Genomic DNA, 21,342 nt, shown 5'->3' on the forward strand with positions numbered 1-21,342 from the left:
AAAATAATGAAGAATTCAAGAAAGACTTTGCAAATTGTAAACCAAAAGCCCTTCTGGTATCATTTTTCACTTACTAGTGATAACAATGTGTTAAGTGAGAGGCTATTAAAAAGAAAGTAAGAACTTTTTGCTTTCACTGTAATGTGCCTTAAATCCAAAGTTCATCAAAGAAAATCTTACCCTGCCATCTGCAAAACAAAGAAAAGATAAAATTTTAAACTAAACAGCAACTTATTTTAGAAAGTAATATTTAGCGTATTTTATTTTTAGTTTCCATCTTTAATCCATCTTTAATATACTTTGTGTTTGCTGCCTGGGGAGTTTTTCGTTCAAAACAGAGTTTGTGTATGAAAATCCATTTACTGAATCACTGCTTTTTAGTGAATGACAACTAATGTCAGACTCTGATCAAAATCCTGAAGACTATTCCTTTGCCTACCCATTTTATGGACATTTTACTACTTAACAACAGTGACAACTCAAAAATTTTATAATTCACTAACAAGTCAATCTAAACGGCATAAAGAGGTACACTGATACTAGCATGTAAATAAGTGCTAATTTTTAAAAACATTTCTAGAGATTTATACTTTTCTTAGGAAAAACCTAAGGATAACACTAAGTCTTATTTTTAAGTCACCATAATGGTGTAGCCAATAATTTACTACCATGTCTGCTAGCAACCAATAAATTATACTCTTCTAAAAGTAAGCTAAGCGTTTGTAAATCTCCAAATATCTGACTTATATAACTAATTGTATTATTTTCAGTGTCTCAAAAATTGACTGGAAAGATCAGACTTCCCTCACTAGGCATTACTTACTATTGATAGGGTTCTGGACACGTTATTTTAAAATATGGCATTTGAGAAAAGCACAGAAGCAAAACGGTCTCTCTGATCTTCTCCTGCCCTTCTCCCCTGAAATGGGCCATAAAAGAATTCTCTGACCTTCCTCCAAAGTAGGTCATAGGACCTTCATGAGAAAGGTACTATCCCTAGACCCCAAGGAAAGGAATATCCCTATCCCTGAGGACACAGAGATGCCAAAAAGAATCTAAACAAACAGGCCTTGCTAAGTTCCCTCAGTTTATTACCATTAAATCATACCCCCCTTTATCCAATCACACTTCTCCACAACTGTCCACACTTTACTAATTCAAGCACAAAAATAAAGTTTTTCCCATTTCTTTGAGTCATAATTTCTGAAGGTTCCCATGTCACATAAAATCTGTATTAAATTAATTTGTATCTTTTTCTTGTTAATCTCTCTTTTATTAAAGGGGTCTGACACATGAACCTAGAGATGGGTGAGAAAAGAAATCTTTTCTCCTCTATATTATCAACATCTCAATAACAGATCCTTCTCTCTTAAGCATCTGACAAGCTTTAGATAACTGTGCAGAATCCAGTTATATTATTACAGCAAGATTTTACAGGTGTGTGTGGAAGAAAAACTCCTTCTAGAAGGCGGCAATGAAGTTGGTCATTACCAAAGTCAAGTCATTAAATAACTCAACAGTATTTATAGAGTGTCTGCTAGGTACTGAGGGCACAAGTACTACGGCATGGTGTGCTCTGCCTCAAACTAGTAGTGGTGGTAAAGAGGAGAAAAAATTTGATAAATGCTAGACTTCTGATATGAAAAGTCTTAAGTGGTATAATCCAAGAGAGCCCTTTTAAAAAATTTTTATGGATATGTAACAGTTGTACATATTTATGGGGTACATGTAATATTTTGATACAAGCATAAGATGTGTAATGATCAAATCTAGGTAATTGGGATATCCATCACCTCAAACATTTATCAATTTTTTGTGTTAGGAACATTCCAAATCTATTCTTCTAGATATTTTGAAATATTTTTAAAGAGTTAGTTATCACCTATCAAAATATATGTTTACAGACATTATATGTTTAAAGTCTAAATTTAATTGCTTTTCACTTTGAAATATTTACAATACATGGCTTATATGTAAACACATATATGCTAGATAATGTCAAAATGAGGCAATAATCAATTTGGCTGTATTAAATAGATAACTATTACTTTAAAAACTGTGCTAATAAATATGAAACTGATAAGACTGGTATTCAGCTAACAGTTGTGTTTGTTAAGAGGGCTCAAAGCAAGAAAACTGTTTCTGACCCAATAATCTCTGCTCCCTGTAGTGTGTAAAGGAGGTGGTTTCCTATTGTCATTAACATTTCTATTAATATGCAGTAAGAAGGCAAAGACAGGTTGTTTATTTGAATTGTTAGCAAGCTCCACTAGACTGACAAATTGTTTCTTTTCATGTCAGCCCTGGGCAGAAACAAGATTCTCCAGGGAAAACACGTTCATGTGTCAAATGCTATGGTGTGTTAGTAAAATAAAGACAAGTGGCTCCACCCGGAAGGGAGGAAGGGAACCATTATTTTTTTTTTTTTCGATTTAGACTTGAAGGAAAATTTAAAATTTATTTAAAAAAACAAAAAAACAAAAACTTATACAGAAAATTTTCAGTAGAAGATCTTAATAGTCATGGAGAACACAGTCTCTAATGATAAAATAGTTAGGCAACATATATAAATATATAGACATAAACTTATGAAGTATTTTACAAGTTGGGTCATTCTCTTGGTCGTTAGCTCATTTTCTTGCCAAGGAAGTAGAGGAGAGAGGCATCTCTAATCATCTTCCATAATTTCTTAGATAACTCCTCCAACAAGCAGTTACTGTACCTCAACTATCACACATTTCAGTCTGAGACGTCTAGTCATGGGATCTTACATAAAAGGTACACCAGTGAAATGGCAAATACTATACCCATATTCGTTAAAAGAAATAATAATAAAGTGACAGGCTAGCTTTAAACAGCAGGAGCTCTTCAGCAAGTAAAGAATGTTTTCTTCCATTAGTTAGTTTTCAAAAATTGAGGTATCTCTGAGAAGTAAAAAGCTTTCCTTTCCTTAAACTTTCCTGTATCTTCCACACCACCTAATTGGCTAATGAGATCAGTGTATGTAACTGCATTTGTGTAGCATTTTAGAAACCACCCAGCAGCCAGCTGCTTCTCCCAAAACATGCCCCACAATTTTTCTGCTTCCCTCTCTTTGTATAAGTGGTTTCCTCCACCTAGAGTGCCCTCTTCTCCACTACTGCATAAGAAGTCCTTCAAGGACTGATTCCCTCACCGATGAAGCTTTGTCTGGTTTTCCTAGTAGAAAATGACTTTTCTTTCCTAAGAGCCCAACCTGTTCCGTGGGGTGGGGATAGAAAAAGTGAAAAAGTAGGCAAGCAGAATGGAAGTTACTAAGAAATTAAAACTCTCTCTAAATTAGGCATCAAGTTGAAACAAGATACGGACAGTAAAAAATTGATTACATAATAAAACGAAGTATTTTAGAAATGAATTTTGGAAAGCAATTTTTCCAGACAGTTCAGTAAACAGACTATCCTCATTTAAGAATAGCTTCAAGATCTACTGTACAACATGGTGACTATAGTTAATAATAATGTATAGTCATGTGCCATACAAGAACTTTTTGGTCAACAACAGGTCACATATACAACAGTGGTCCCATAAGATTATAATGGAGCTGAAAAATTCCTACCACCTAGGAATAATGATGATCCTAGTGATGTCTCAATGACCGGACTCTGTGTAGGATGTGTGTGTTTGTGCCTTAGTTTTCAACAAAAAAGTTTAAAAAGAAAAAAAAACAAATTAAAAAATTTTAAAAATAGATAAAAGCTCACAAGGATATAAAGAAAATATTTCTGTACAGCTGTACAATGTGTTTATGTTTTAAGCTATGTGTTATTCCAAGAGTCAAAAAGTTAAAAATTTAACAGTTTAAAAAGCAAAAGTTACAGTAAGCTAAAGTTAATTATTGAAGAAAAATATTTTTTATAAACTTCATACAGCCTAAGTGTATAGTGTTTATAAAGGTTACGGTAGTGTACAGAAACATGCCAGGCCTTCACATTCACTCACCACTCACTGACTCACTCAGAGCAACTTCCAGTCCTACAGGTTCCGTTCATGTTAAGTGCCCCCTATCCAATTGTACCATTTTCTATCATATAACATATCGTATGTAACTTTTCTATGTTTAGGTATACAAATATCATTGTGTTACAACTGTCTACAGTATTCAGTACAGTAACCTGTTGTACCGGTTTGTAGCCTAGGAGCAACAGGCTATACCATATAGCTCAGGTGTGTAGTGGACTATACCATCTAGGTTTGTGTAAGTACACTCATTCATGTTTGCACAAGGAAATCACCTAATGACACATTTCTCAGAACATATCCCCATCATTAAGCCATGCATGACTGTACTGTACACTTGAAAATTACTAAGAGATTAGATATTAAGTGTTCTCATCACAAAAAAAAGATAATTATGTGAGGTGATGGATATGGTAATCAGCTTAATTTAACCATTTCACAAAGTATAAATATATCAAAACATCATGTTTTACTTATTATATATGTGTAATAAATATATACAATTTTTATTTGTCAAATATACCTTAATAAAGCTGAGGGGAAAAAAGTGAATCATCCATACATTATCACAAAAAAATAGAATAACTATGTTACATTAGTGGATAAAAGCCCAACACTTCTTCTATTGTGCTATTTAAGGTTGTTAATTCAGTCATGAAAATTAATGACTTGGGACTTTTAGGATCAGAGGCTAATAAAATATCAGGTAGAAGAGGTTATTGCATACTACTTCTGCCGATATGATTCACATTCACAGAAGCATTTGCTATGTTGTAAGTGTTTTATTGCAATATCTCAGTAAATGAGTTTAGAAAACAAAAAGTATTTCCAGTGAGTTCATTTATTCAAAGCTCAATACCTTCAAACCTTGAAATTTAAAGTGTGGTCCCTGAACTGGCAGCATTGGCATCACCTAGAAACTTGTGAGAAATGCAGAATATTAGGCCCCAACTCAGACCTACTGAGTGAGAAGCATCATTTTAATAAAATCCCCAGATGATTCCTATGCACATTAAAGTTTAAGAATACTGCTTTAGAGAAAAAAGCTTTTTACTCTAGGAGCAAGCATGTAAATTCATTTGAAACTCTATATAATGTTTTTGGTCCTCAAATATGAACATAAGCACAAATAAGACTCATTTGTGACAATTCAGCATTGACATACAAATTGCCGTGATTTTAGATAAATGTAGAATCTAATCTTAGATTCTAAGATGTAAATCTCAGAAATTTACATAGATGTTAACTTTTAAAAGTATACTGCCTTCTACTCAAAAAATAGCTTTTGAATAGATATTTCTATTAATACATGAAATTACTACCATAAAATAGAAGCTTCAATAGAGGATGTTTCCTTCCTGTAGCATTACTGTTCTCAGTTGGCATTACATCTGCTAGGCATTCTACTGTAATAGTTTAGTGTATTTTTGCTAAATCTTTCATTTACCTGTCTTTCTGTTGGGAGATTCTCAAAGCCCTTTACAAACTATTTCTCTCCTATAGCAAGAAATAAGTAATATACTAGGCAACAGTTCTCTTCCATTTCTAATCCAGATTGACAAATCGGCCTACCATCTGAAGTCCCAGTGCCATGGGACCCAGGCTGCTTCTCCTCCCTGGGGGCCATTTCTCTGACTACAATGTCAGTCCACTCTTACTTTCAGTTTTGCATTAAGCTGGCAGGCAAGGGAAGCATAAAGGTTTGCTGTTGGCTGCAAGGGGCTAGGAGATGTTGAAAGGTCCCTGGAGTAAAGAGGCTAAGAGCTGACAGGTACTACAAGGGCCTTGAAGTTGGGTATCAATCAAGGCACATCTCACACTGTAAGTATTCCCAGAAGCATTATAACGAACTAGAAGTTCAAAGAGAGGGGAAAAAATAAGACTAAGTACAGAATAACACTGGGAAGCTACTTTAACCCTTAAATTGCTCAGTAGTACAACCTCCATATAATATCAGTGCAGCCCACGTTGGCCATGTCAGAACTAATCTGCATTTATAAAGAAACATTAGAACAATTACCAGCATCCTTCATTATATAACTTAAAATATAGTACAGACATGTTTGGGAAAACAAATGCTATACTCAAAAAATAATTCAAATATAGACCATATAATCCCTAATCTCAAATTTTGCCAATAGAAACAACCATAGACAAATAAAAACAAAAAATGTTGCAATTCATATTTTTCTTGCATATTAGTTATTTGATCAAACATGGATTTCCATTAAAATTGATGTCATCTGTGTTTTGTTCATTATAATCTAAAAATGGTATGAACTAATTTACATGGAATAGACAATGTATTAAATAATTCTCTGACCTTCAAAGAGGATCTTTTTGTTATAAAAAGCTTTTCAGAGCTGGCAGTGAATTTCTCAATGTGTGTAAAGGATTATCATCTTTAAAAAAAACCACATTGTGCTCTTCTAAAACTCAAACTTCTAGCAATGGCAGTACTAACAACGTATGGGAACTAGGAGAATCTCAAGATGAGATTTGTTTTCTCCTTTTTTCTGTACACACCCTGAAACCTAGTGGGTGGAGAGGAGGGTAAGAAAATGTCCTACTCATTCATCATCGTCTCCCAATTAGTATCTAGCACTGGGCCTTGTAAGTAAGAGTCTAGAACAAATGCTTGCAAATATATGTCAAGAGAAAATTATGACTACTCTACTTTGTGCTGCACTGTAACTCCTGCCCAGGATGCCCGATGAAAGGAAGTTCCCTTAAGAGAGTCTACACATACATGCTGATATTTACATTTTGTTCAGTCACTCATTCCACAAATATTTCCCTGAGTCATCTATTACATGCTAGGCACTGTGAAAAAAGGATATGAATAACATTATATAGATTTTATATGAATCTAGTAAGATCAAACTTCACTTACATGTTAAAAATAAGAGAGAGAAGATTCTGTCATTCAAATATTGGGCACTGAACAATGAGAATTATTTTGTATGTCAGTACTCCCTTTTCGCCTAGGCTTTCAAGAAGCTTTGGGTTAATTTTAATGCAGAACAAATGTATCCACACTGTTACTGAAGAATCTTAACATCACTAAAAGTGGGACAATCACCTATTATGCTTCTTGATGGGATGCAATAGGAAACAGAAAGCACCACTTGTGAAATATTCTTAGCAACACCAAAATTGAACATGACCTCAATCTAGTCAAGGACACGAACTAGCATATAAGAAACACTGAATTAGCTGGGCATGGTGATGTGTGCCTGTAGTCCCAACTACTGAGAAGGCTGAGGCAGGAGGATTGCTTGAGCCCAGGAGTTTGAGGTTGCAGTGACGTATGATGACACCACTACACTCTAGGCAGGGCAAACAGAGTGAAACTGTTGCAAAAAAAAAGAAAAGTTTTCATATTATATCACAAAGTAAAACCTAACTCCATTCTGAAAATAAGAGACATACCTACAAAAGAAAACGATTTTGAAAGGTTGGAAATTAAAAGGTAAATTAAGTCATACTAGCAGATGCAAACAATGAAAAAGCTAAGAGGGGGAGGTCTCCATCTTACTTACTAAATAAGGTAGTACAGCCAAAACACATTTAACAAGACAAAAAGAAAAGGGTACTTTCAAAAGCTAAAGGCACAATAGTTACAAACACCTATAAACAAAATAGCACAGCAGCAACATTAAAAAGCAAAGGTTATGGGAGAAACAAGTAGAAAGAGAAATGAATCTATAATAATAGATTTTAATTCACTTCTCTCAGTACAATGACAGATCAATTAAAAAATACATAAATACATAGAGATGAACTAAATGACTTTTATTAATATGCTCTGATACAATCATATCCATAGATGCTGAATAGGCATTTGTCAAAGTTCAACAGCATCTGTGACTTAAAATACTAATAGAGGGTTATTCAAAAGAAAAAAAAAATCTGTCTCAACCCAAAGGCATTATCATGTTAATTTGGAAAATACTAGAGGCATTATTACTAAATTTAGAACAAGACCAGGAACTCCTATCAAGACCAGTATTATTTAACATTCATTTAACATTTTTGGAGGTATTAATATAAGAAAAATCAATTAGGAAAAAAGTTACAGGTATAAAAATGGGAAAGAGGTAAAATCAGCAGTCTTTGCAAATGATATAATTGAATGCATGGAAACCCAAGACAAATTAACTAAAATAATACTACAATTAGAATTTAGAAGATATTAGGATACAAGATTAATATACAAAATTAATAACACACACAGAAAAACAATTAGAGTATAGAGTAGAGGAAAAGAGCCTAATTTACACTGGCAACAAAAAAGGAAAACAAATACCTAGAAATAAACTTAAGAAATATGAAAACAAAAAAACTTTCAAACAGTCCCAAAGCCATTAAGAAAACATCTTTTATCTCATCTTTACAATATTCAGGAGTATTTATTAACTTAGTACTTCAAAGTAATATTCCTAAATAAGTGATAGACTTAGAAATTCATCTCATATGGGAATATTGAAAATCTTTCTGCTAATTTCCTCAAATATCATAATCCATTTTGCATTAGATTACATAAGATTCAGAAAAGCTAGATACTACTGAACAAACAGGTATTCCCCAAATAAAGTAAGCCAAGAAAGACATCAAACACAAAAAGTTAAGGTGACAAATACAACTTCAGTCACAGCTACTCAGGTGGTTTTTCTTGCCTCATGGTACAAATGAGAAAGAAAAACAAAAACTGGAATTATTTTGTTACAGGGCATTGGAGGCTTCCAAGAATTAAAAGCTATTTCTTGGCTGGGCAAGGTGGCTCCCAACTGTAATCCTAGCACTCTGGGAGGCTGAGGTGGGAGGGTTGCTTGAGGCCAGGAGCTAGAGACCAGCCTGAGTGAGAGCAAGACTCCATCTCTCCAAAAAATAAAAAAATTAGCCAGGTGTGGTGGCAAGCACCTGTACTTGGGAGGCTGAGGCAGAAGGATCGCTTGAGCCCAGGAGTTTAAGGTTGCAATGAGCTATGATGGCGCCACTACACTCTAGTCTGGGCAACAGAGCGAGACCCTGTCTAATTAATTAATTAATAAGTAAGCGATTTCTTGAGGACTCACATTATTACATATTTTAAATCAACAGGGCGAGACCTGGTCTCATTCATAAATAAATAAATAAGCAAGCAAGCAAGTGATTTCTTGAGGACTCACATTATATATTTTAAATCAACAGGGCGAGACCCGGTCTCATTCATAAATAAATAAATAAGCAAGCAAGCAAGTGATTTCTTGAGGACTTACATTATATATTTTAAATCACTGGTCAAGATAATAATCAGTGTGGATCAGGGAGGTCTTTATAACTTTACTTACCATTGTGGACAGAAAAATACAATTTACTCTCCTCTTTAAAGCAACTCCCCATCTTTCCAATGGGAAGTATATGTGTAAGTATTAATAAGATTATAAAAGCAAGACCATATAATGAGCTTTTCTTGATCCAAATTGAAATACCCATCATAAGCTATCTTATCTGCCAATAGGTTTTCACCAAATACTTTCATCTCAGTATCTAAATTTAAAAAGATTTGTTAAATCCCCAGTTTTCATCAAATCTATAAACAGATTTAGCTTAATGGTCAAAACTTAATGAAAGCAGTAAATATTATATGTGCTTCAGAAGTATAAAAAATTTTACATCCCAATGGAAGCAATATTTAAGGGGTAACTATAGTGAATGTAAGTTAGCCTTACAGGAGCAAATGAAACCGTATAACCAGCAATTTGAAATCTTCCCCACATACACAAATAAGACTTTTTTCATCTCTTCAGTGACCAAAAACCTGTAGTAATAACCTACTCTTCCATTACTAAATTCAACTAGAGAAAGATTATATATTTCTAAAGAATCATTTTCCATATATCTAGTCCATTACAACAGTTAGAGATACATTTTTTGAATGATTTTGAATGTTCACAGTAATAGAGATGACGCTTTTCTATGTAGAGCAAATGATACCTTTCAAACAGCAGAGCATAAAGCATGTTTCTTCAGTTGCATTTATACCATTTACAGAAATTTATTTTGTTTTGCATTAAAACAGAAATGTATATCAAGTTAGATTTTTATTCCTATCAATCATAATTACCTTTGTCAGTATTTTGATAAGATCATGCCATAACTTACCAGGGAAATGAGACAAGTTGATAAATACTTTCAGAAACCACTAATATTTAGAATATTTAAAATGAAAACCCTCACCCATTTACTCATTTCAGAGGGTTATAAGATAGTACAATCCAGAAGGATGGTCAGCACAACTATCTTCCTCCAAGGTACTTCTCCATACCATAATGACTCCATTTGTTTGACAAGCTTCCCTTCTGTACTCATTACCTTACAAACAACATCTCTTACATGCCAGATATGATGCAAAGTCCTTCATATACATTATATCTTAATCTTACAATCTTGCAGAATAATCATTTCCATTTTTAAAGTTAGAAAAATTGAGGCTCAGAAAGATAAGGAACTTTGCCGAATGTCAGACGGCTAAAAAGAGGGAGAACCAGGAATGAAGCAGGTCATTCTAGCTTCAAAATCACTCTACCTTCTAGTATTGTCAACTGTTATTCTGGAAATCCAGACCTCAGAACTACTTCTATAATGTATCAACTCTCCCTGAAAGGGAAGAACATTGCACACCTAGCCTTCTGGGAAAAGAATCCACTGAACAAACATGTTTGAAGCATGCACAAATATTTTAACTGAACAATAACTTATATTTATAGTTTACAAACACATATGTTATCTCTTTACATCATCATGGCAACTCTGAAGCTGAAGTAGGAATTATATTATCCCTATTTTGTAAATGAGAAAACAGAAACTTCAGTATCTGGCGTATAGTAAAAAGGAGAATATTTGTTAAATGAAGAAGACTCAAATAATCTAAAGTTACTTGTTCAAATTAAAGGCAGAACAGGATTCAAATCCAGGTCTCCTTCAATTCTAAAACCAGCGGACTGTACAACAAAACACAACTGCCTCCATAAACTATTTTCATAATATATAATGAATTTAAGTTCAAACCAAGTACAGTTATAAAACAGAGCTAAGCTAACTTATTCACTTAATAGTCATTTTATAATGTGATAACTTATTCACTTAATAGTCACTGCTTTTTTTAGTATAAGGACAATGCAATTATTAGAATAAGAAGACCACAGGGGCTGGAAGGTAGTCATGTGAGCTCACTACTTCAGTGCATGCAATTTTAATACCATTGGATGGACAACTTGAAAATTTCAAAAAAAGGATATTTATTCATTCATTCACTGATCCCCTCGTCCAAACAACATGTATTGAGCACCTACTGTGTGACACAAATCAGAAGAGTATAGGTGCCTACAACGCACTATAGACACATTTGTAAACATTCTCATTTGTTTCCCTAGAACTTTCCTGGAGAAGTCTTTATCCTCATCAGATATGTGAGAAAATGGAAACTCAAAAAGGTTAAATAACTTTTTGAAGTTAAGTGGTCAAACTAGGAGTCATTTCCAAATGGTAAGAGTACAAGTATGTGTACGTATGTGGGTATCTTTTTTTTCTGTATTCCCACAAACCAGTAGTCTTCTATTTTACACTGAGATTAAAGAAGAGCCTAACCTTACATTGTCCAAAATATACACATTCAAATACGCAGAAAGAAACAGAACAGATATATACTAAAATATTATCTATCAGTGGTTGGTGTACTCACTTTTTTCTTCATTATGCCTTTCTCTACAATAAAAGTGTTATTGCTTTCAGGAATCAAAAAAACATGTCAGGAAATCTTTTGGTTTGACATTTTAAGTTATTACAACAGTATTTTTCACATTGCAAGTTGGGACTCCTGTCATACACAGAGAATATTTTTACTTTAACATACTAGGAGCACACTGCCATAAACAGTCAAGGCTATTCCTAGCAGAGGCAACTGGGCCAAGGCTGAGGAGAGCAATATTACCAGCAATCCAGTTAGGAAGTTTACCTTACTGAGTCAGAGTCATATGCTAAGACCTATGGTAAAAGCGAATCTTCTATCAATGAAACTGTGAACAGAACACTGTTATACTTTATTATCACTTACAGTTTTTGTTCTCTTACTGTGACTAATTTATAAATTAAACTTTACATAGGTACGTATGTATAGGAAAAAACATAGTCTGTGTGTGTATACAGGGTTCTGTACTATCTGTAGTTTCAGACATCCACTGGGGCTCTTAGAACGTATCTCCCATGGATAATGGGGGACTACTGTAGTTCTAAAGCAAAATTAGGGTCTCTGAAACCATCATTTCACTCAAAGGTTAAACTAACAAAGAACTTTAGTATTTTGCAACGTTATGGTACCTTTGTTAACTGTGAGCAGACTGCAAGACTTCCTGTGAGAAACAGTATCTATTCTTATACTAAAAACTCCTGCTATTTAGAAAGTTTGAGGAATGAGTCAATTTAAGTAGATGTTTTCTAAGAAATCACTTTGACTACAAAAAAAGTGCAGCTCTTCATTATTCTTAGCTCTTCCAAAACATGAAGTCACTACAGAAGTGTGAGCTTATGGCCAGCTAGTTGACATTTTACTGTACCTGGGCCAGAACTCTAGTAATAAAAGTCAAAGAAACTGAAAATGTCCAAATTTCTTCTCTCAAGATAACTCTAAATCACAATACTTATCTTACACTTGAAGCTGTTCTTTAAGCAAAAAGATAGACTTCGAGAATGTGTTGGTAATTTTTAAAAGCTGGCATTTCCCCGTACATTTCCAAATCTTCAAATAGAACAAAACAGCTGAATAGCAGTCATGTAAATATGAGAGTTATCTTGTCCAAAGGACCAAAAAATTTTAACTCTGTTTGACATTTTATTTTGTAGACATATTCATGATCTGTACTCCATCACTAAATCATACTTTATTCTTATTTTGGAGTTTGCATTAAATATTAGTGTATCTTCATGAGCTCATATAATCTCTGGCCATTTTCAAGTAAGTAGAAAGAGATGCACATTAATTTATGGATTTATCAAATTAGAAGATTAAGCTTCTGGCAAAGGTATCTTTTTGATGCCTGGGGCAAACACTTAAAACACATCAACAGGTCATCATTTTACAGGTAACTTTATTAACTAAAATGGAGGCAAATTCTTATTCAGTAAAATTTCCCTAAAGTATCATTTAAAGCTATAGCCCTCAAAAGGGATTTTACCACTGAGACAAACTGCAGGCCTTCAAATCCCAAAGTCACAGTCACATTCCATTAGAGTTTGAAGAACAGTCAATTCAATCCTACTCAATATTCAGTTGAGAAAACTAAGTCCTCAAGAAGGAAGGTGACTTGCTTTCAGTGACCTTGTGAACTACTGGAAGAACCAATGCTAATATTCAAACTCATTTTCTAGTTTTCACAATTATTCTTGGTGCCTCCCTAAATTTGCCATCAGGCAACCAAAAGCCAGATCTGTGCTCACTGATAAGACTGACATGTTCCAGATTATTGCTCTCCCTTAACAGGCAAGATATGTTCCTTGCAAACTTTGAAACATCATTTGAGGCATTTTCCTTATTCTTTACCCCAGCTCTATTTTGGCTTCTGAGACAGACAGAAGGAGCAAAGCTCAAGACCAGCCGTATCCACTTTCTGCAGATGGCACTTTCTATGATGATGGGAATGTTCTGTAATTGGCACTGTTCAATACAGTAGCCACTTGCCGTATGCGGCTATTGAGCACTTGAAATGTAGCTACTGTGACTGAGGAATAAAATTTTTTATTTAATTTTAAGGATTTTAAATTTACAGCACAACTCTAGACAAATATAACTTCATTCATTATTACTGCATATGATCCACTCATGGTTCTTATATCCTTTCCCTCCTGCTAAATACAGCAAGACACTAATGGTTGAATCCCTTGGAAATAAAAAGGGCCCCACTTCCTTTTTTCCAGGGTCAAAAACTCTTCTGATTCCTAAGGATGTTTTTCTAAAATCTCTTAAATCCAATTACCAAAGGTCCCATTACCAGACTACGATAATCTTAGTGAAGAAAGGAAAAAGTATTAGCACTCTACTATTTAGCCTATGGTTTTCTTTAGCTCTAATATGATAATAATGTTTTTCTGAGATGTTTTTCTTCTTCCTTTTCATTGCTTTTCTCTTTTAAGAGATGGGGTCTTGCTATGTTACCCAAGCTAGCCTCAAACTCCTGGGCCCAAGCGATCCTTCCTTCCTCCTCACGCTCCACAGTAACTGGGATTACAGGCATGCACCACTGTAACTAGTTGCTTTTCTTTACTATTTTATATTAGTAATGCTCATGTCTACAAATTCAGGTGACTTAAAATTAGAGTCTGATATAATACCCAAAGTTCTACATAATGATAAAATCACAGGGCTGTAGGAATCATAGAGATCTTAACTACAATATCGCCAAGGATTCCCAAAGCAGTTAGAATTTGGTTTCAGTCTTTATAAGGACAGAACCACAACCTCAGACCCATGGCATTACAGAAGAGACTCCTCCAAAGCGACATTGTTTTCCTCTCCCCTCTTGAATGGGGTAATCCGAATGCCGGTGAGAAAACACTGTGGACTGTGACTCTTATTTTTTACTAAATTGATAATGACTGTTCTAACAGAAACTGGCTAAAGGGTTTGCCAGCTTCTTTAGGGCCAATTCTGTATGTCAGCAAACCAGACAGCAAGACTTCTCAAAAAAACAGAAACAAAAAAGTAGGTATTCACGTAAAAGATATTCAGTTTCTGAAAAAGGCATAGCCCTTTTTCTTCATTCCATTCAGGACTGAATTTATCCATTTAATCCTTCAAGGCAATACTCAAATTCATCTTTTTCCAAGAAGACATGTCTTATTCCTCCATTGAGAAATAATTTGTTTCTTCCAAACGTCCACAGCAGTACTTCTCAAACTTTTATGTGCATATGAATCACCTAGGTCTAAGCTGTTAACGTGCAAGTTCTGACTCAGTAGGCCTGAGGTGATACAGACACCTAGGCTCACAACCACACTTCTGAATAGGAGGCTCTATAACCCACTTCTACAGATACCCTAGGCACCCATCACTTTCTTTCTGGTATTCTAATTATTGTACATACACATCTTCTCTCCTCATCTGAATTATTAATTTCTTGGAGGCACAATATGCACCTCAATTATCTTTTCCTCTTCCACAGTAGGTTGTAAGCAGGCATTCAAATGACAGGTGGAAAGGAAAAAATAATCCCAATGTTACAGATTAAGTTCCAGCAGCCTGTAAAGAATCCCCTCCATGGAATCAAAGGTAGGCTGAAGATCAATAAATGTTGTGAAAAGTCAAACTGTTTTTAATCACTTCCTTGGTTGGAAGAAACAGAACACAGCAATGGTTAGTATCAGAAAAGCTGTGACCAAAGCATGCTATTCCTTACATGGATAACAGGGTGAGGGGCACAGATCTGTAACTTGTTGAAAAGTCAGCAGATTTTTTTAAGGAACTACTCAATCAAATAATAAGTCTAAAATTAGGAGGACTTAGAGGAATATCCTTTTTGAAACAAGACGGACTACACAAAAAATCAATGAATCATCAAATCCAATGTGCTTACCTTATCGACCAAAAAATTTAGTTAGGTAATTTATCCAAGGTTACAGTGTTAAATAAATGGAAGAGTTGGAACTTACTCATAGATAGATGCCGTAATGTCCATTTTTTGCACTATGCTGTCTCTTGAATGGATACTAATGAATAGATAATGGAATAATACCCTCCCTTGTTCTTAAACTATATCTTCTGAGCACATTTATTCTGAATTACTAGAAGAGTAACCAATTTTTTGAAAAAAGGACAAATAACATGAACAATACAACATACACAGAAATATAAATGTCAATAAATATGAAAAAATATTTATTACCTTGGTTGTAATCAAAGAAGTATAAATTTAAATTGAGATATCATTTTTGGTCTACTAAATTGGCACAGATTACAAAAACACCCACTGTGACTGAAGTGTGAGGAAGTGGGCCTACTCATACACTGCTGGTAGGAATACATACTGGTACAACTTTTCAGTAGGGCAATGTGTACAATGTATCAGAAATCCTAAATATAAAACATACCATATGACCCAAAAAATATAATTCTAGAAAAGTATCCTGAGGATATATTTGGACATTTGCAGTGAACATCACTGTATGCATATCTTTTATAACTCTGAAAAATTGGCAATAACCAATAACCAAATGTCTTAAAAGATGAAGTAAATTATAGTGCATTTAAATTTAAAGACTGAGGTGCTTTTAAAAGCTATTAAAAATCATAGTATACAATTTAGAAGAAGTTTTCAATAACTGTGGCAATGAGACATCTTCTTCAAGGCTTTTACAAATTTTAATCCATTGGACATATGATTGAATTCACATAGGGTGGTGTATTCCAGTGCCTTTCAACCCTGTGTACATCATGGAATCAACTAAGAATATAAAGGGTTAAGAACTCTGTGTTTGTGTGTGTGTGTGTGTGTGTGTGTGTGTGTGTGTGTGTGTCTAGCATCCAGAAACAGACCAACAGTTCTATAGAAGACAGGCTAGAAACAGAAAGACAGTTCATACAAAGAGAAATGCAAATGACCTTTACAAATAAGAAAGCTCAATCACATTCATATAAAGGGACATAAATTAACATACATTGAGATAACATTTCTCACCTATCAGACTAACAAATACCCAATCATTTGACATCAAACCTTGTTAGCAAGGCTATAGGGAAATCACAAAATGGCTCAACCCCCATACAGATGAATTTCAAAATATATAGCAACATCTACAAAGTTACATATACATTAACCTTTTGCCCTAGCAACTTTACTTACAGAAATCAAAGATACACTATCAAAATTATGTATGCACAAACTACCATTTGATGAACTGTCTGTAATAGCAAAAGAATGGTAACAACAGAGGATTTATAAATCTACCTAGTGGAGCATAAGCAGTTAAAAAGAAATACAAAATATTTCTATTTTCACCTCTAAAATAAATTTTTAAGTTAAAAATAGGTGAAGAAAAGTAGGAATAATATGCTAGAGTTTAATCAATGGGGAGGGAAAAACAAATATATACATACATAAATACAAATAGCTTGTACATTTAGAAAAAAAGGAAGGGCCATAAAATCGAAAAATGAAAAAAAAAGTTTTCCTATATTAGGAAGGAGGTAAGACAATAGAAAAGACAGATAGACGTTAGACTTACCCGAATATAGTTTGCTTTATAGATTTGGCTTTGGAAGCAATAAATTTTACATAATTATAAAATAAAAGATAAATTTTTAAAAACCAAAGATTGAAAGATAAAGGAAACAAATGAACCTAACAATATATACTGAGCTGGTGGTTAAGACTACATAAACTGAATTTCAAATAAATAGGAAACACAAGGAACAAAGAAACATAAAACCGTATCGTGAGGATGCAATATCCAGAATGCAGGAAATTCTACAGGACAGAGGATCCAGTTTCCTAAATAAATTACAAGGAAAAAAGATGAGATAGAGAGGGAACCTATAGGTTTAAAAAGTTTTATAAGCAACATATGAACAAATTGGAATGTATGGATTGTATATGGTCTCTGTTTTGAATAATCAATGTTGAAAGAAAGAAAGGAAGATCCAAACACTGACTAGATATTTGATGTTATGAAGGAATTCTCTGTTAATTTTTCTAGATGTGACAATGGTATTCTAGTTTTTGTTTTGTTTCTTAATTCTTATCTTTTAGAGACACACTAAAAAAAAAAAAAAATCACCTGGGAAATGTGTTTAAAAAACTAATGTCTGGGTCCCACAGATATAACTGATTTCATACATGGTTCAGACATCATTTTATAAAACTGCCACAGATGATTCTAATGAGCAGGCAGGTTTTGTAAAAACACTGATCTGGGGAAAGTTACCCCAACAGTATAAATAACTCACCTGGTTATCAAGCCAACTACAATGCCTCCAAAAGTACTCATCTTAAAGATTGGAATCTGCATGTATTATTGCAGTAATGTCTAAAACTGACATCTCTGATTCTACTGTACTTATTTTTAAGGTACTTATGAAGATTAAATGTTTACTTAGCTCTCTAAATTTACTTAGCTCCCTAAACAAACTTTTCTTGGCTTCCTATATATATTGAACAAACCAGGAACAACAATGGAAAAAATTTTAACTGTTGAGGCGCAGGGCAATTAGGACTAAACATAATTATCAAGAGATTAACAAGAAAATGTCTTCAATAAAGCGACTGGAGTGGAGTGCTACAATTCTTTGAGTCACATAAGTAGTTACTGAGGATATATGAGACAACTTCATTCCAATTTATTCCTCATCTCTTCAAAACTCTTGTACACAAACAATGTAGAAGAACAATGCTAAGAAATAATTACTCTAAGAGGAAAATGATTACTTTCAATCCAGAATAAAGCCATTTTAGATAAAAAGATAAACAGAAAAGGGCTAATTTTTATAAATATTATTTGTTTTATTTAAATATATAGGAAAGCTCAGGAAAAAAGTTATCACATTGAGCTTTTGTGTTTAGTTATCCATTGAGAAAGGCTTTTTAGACATGGAGTGAAATGTTCCAAAATGCTTTTGAAATCAGGGAAAGATAGCTACTTGCCTCCAAAAGTTTAGGATTATCTTTCAGCTGTTATCTTATGAACACCACTATCTATGAATAGGTCTAGTTCTTGAGGGCCGAAGTATAAAGCGCCTAAAGAAAATATTATAGTAAGAGAATATATGGTATTTTGGAGCAAGCTATTTAAGGAAAAAATGATTACCTCAGCTAAGTGGGAATTTGGGTTTTCTATGGTTGTATGTGGGAAGGAATAAACTTGTCTGAGAGAGCTGGAGGAGGAGGAAGAAAGTACACTGGGGAACAAAGAGGAGAAATTATTAGACAAGTGGGATTCTGAGTAAGCACGTTACATCACCAGGATAAATAACTCAAAGACAAGCAACTCAAAAGTTGTGATTAGACAGGATAGATGTTTTATAAATATTTGCTAACTAGTATGTGATTACCAAAACTAGGTAAACACTTTATTTAAATGAATCTAGCTTGACCTGTAATTCTGGTTTATTAAACCTTTTCTGGGGCTTTATTTTCCAGCCCATTCATCTTTACAGGTATTCTCTACGTCTTCAAGGTTTCTACTCATTTACATTTGCATAGAAAGATATGTATACAAAATAGTAACTAGATTTTATTTAAATCTAGACTTTATTTGGAAAAAAATCTCTTCCTGTATATATTTAACAGAATTAACAGATTTTCTACAAAAAACATGAGTTATTTCAAAATAAATTCTTTCTCCTTCTTAAACTTAGCTCTACAGCCAAACATACCATTTGAGGAAAGTGCATCTGATATCGTTTACGTACTCAATATCTCAACTTTTGTTTCCAATGTCTTAAAATTTTTGCCCTTTGTGCTTTTTGATAACCTAAAAGTAATTTCTAGCACATAATTCATAATTCAAGCCAATTTACAGGTAAGGAAAATATTAGTATCTAGTGTCCTTAAGGAGATAGTGGTCTCTAATAACTTTATTATTCCAACACTTTTAGAAGGAAAAAAAAAATCAGTGTATAATGAAATCACCCAGAAACAGCACTGTACAGAATATTTTCCTCCATACAGAAGTCATTCACTGTTGAATACTTACAAGAAGTGGCAATAAGACGATCACTGAATATTACCATGTTTACATACAACTTTTAGTTCTCAAAAGTACTTTGACATTCCATTTAGGTATTTTTAGTGCTCTTCTTGAAAAGGTTTAAGTGAGATAAGAAGAGAGAGAGAACAAGAGATGAGAGGAGAGAAAGGGAACTATTTCAAATACAAATATTAAAAAATTTAGTGTGATAATGGTGAAATAAGCACTGCAATTCAAGAAACCTGTTTCTAATCCCAGTTCTGCCAGTAACCTGCTATAAGACTTCCTGTGAGTCATTTAATTGTTTCTTAAATTGTAAAGAAAGTGGTTCTTAATGTTTATCTTAAATTTGAATTTCTAAAACTCCATTTCAATTATTTTCAAATACTGCATTATAATAACAGCTAATTAAATGTACATATACGTCATTTTAGTTCTCCACATTTGTCTCAATTTGACCTGAAGCCTGGATCACTTACGTTGCACACTCAAGATGTACTTTGGAGAAAGAGATACTAGGGAAAAATTATTTTGTAAGATGGAACGATGCTGAGTAGATTTGGCAGTTAAGGCACTGAGTGCTTTTGTATGCAGAAGACCTGGTCATTCTCAAGTAAGGAGCACTGAAGAAGAAATCTGCTTCAGTGAAGGGTTTGGGGTAATAGGGTGTATGTAACAAGACTTGAGAGAGGCCTTGAGCTGAGGCTGTCAGGTCATCAGACCCTCCACCCCTTATACCCTTATTCCCCCAGTGGACACCAAACCAGTCTCCAGTTCCGGGTTCCCAGCCAATCGCATCAAGCCACAACAGACGGCTCCGCCAACCCGGGCACTGTTTCAGGGTTCCAGAGTGAGATTCACACGACCCCAGCACCTGTCGGCCCCACACCCTTCCCAAATGGAGAGGGGTAAAAGAGAACTCTACGTCTATCCTCGGTCCTTTCCGATTCAAGCTACCACAGGTCCACTAGCCCTCGAAACCCAAACAACCACCGTACTCCAGGGGTAAGGGAAAGCTCCTTCGTGACCCTTTTACTCCCCTCAGGCTAATTCTCCTGTTTACGGGTCCCAACCCCTGACCGTGGTTTCTCGGGCCCTGGGGACCCCGGGCCTGGAAGCGAACAGATGGATAACGGGAGAGAAAGCAGCGAAGGAGGGTACACCCCTCACCGCGGAAGGAAAAGAGAGGAAAGCAGGGGCAGCAGTGTTCCCCCTCGGCGAAGGTGGGAGGCCGTTCGTGCCTCTGTCGAAGGGTCTGTCATTCCCTCACTTACTCACCAGGAGCAGCAGGGAGCATCTGAGGTCGGGTAAGGATAGGAAGACCGCAGGATTCATGGTAACGCTGGGGTCCACGGCAGGGACAGGTGTTGGCAGCTGGGACTGGGCTGGGTTGGGTTGGGTTAGGAAAGGGCTAGGCTCCGGGAGCCGGCGGCAGCGGAGGATTCTCCCGGCAGCTACACCTCGCCCTCTCGACCCGGGCTCTAGCGGCGAACACCCGGGACAACTTCCAGAGAGGCCTCGCACACCCTCACTTCCGGGTCCTGCTCGCCGTGGGGCATGTCGGGAAATGTAGTCCTGAAGTAACCTCGCCGAGTACGTCATCGGACATCTAGAACTCCCTTTCCCATT

The 21,342-nt window shown here is 34.9% G+C and overlaps 1 protein-coding gene across 1 annotated transcript in view; it reads right to left on the reverse strand.

Moving 5' to 3' along the window:
• The window catches only part of ERP44 (endoplasmic reticulum protein 44), a 74,361-nt gene extending 53,046 nt beyond the window's left edge, over window positions 1-21,315 (reverse strand). The window contains exons 1-2 of the mRNA XM_012638268.1: window positions 20,992-21,315; window positions 181-188 (exon numbers count right to left, since the gene is read on the reverse strand). Of these exons, the coding sequence (XP_012493722.1) occupies window positions 181-188; window positions 20,992-21,315 (332 nt within the window). The remainder of the gene's footprint in view (window positions 1-180; window positions 189-20,991) is intronic.
• Between the last annotated feature and the right edge of the window lie 27 nt (window positions 21,316-21,342).

Source organism: Propithecus coquereli, unplaced genomic scaffold (genome assembly GCF_000956105.1).
Source record: "Propithecus coquereli isolate 6110/MARCELLA unplaced genomic scaffold, Pcoq_1.0 Scaffold128, whole genome shotgun sequence".
NCBI classification, from domain to species: domain Eukaryota; kingdom Metazoa; phylum Chordata; class Mammalia; order Primates; family Indriidae; genus Propithecus; species Propithecus coquereli.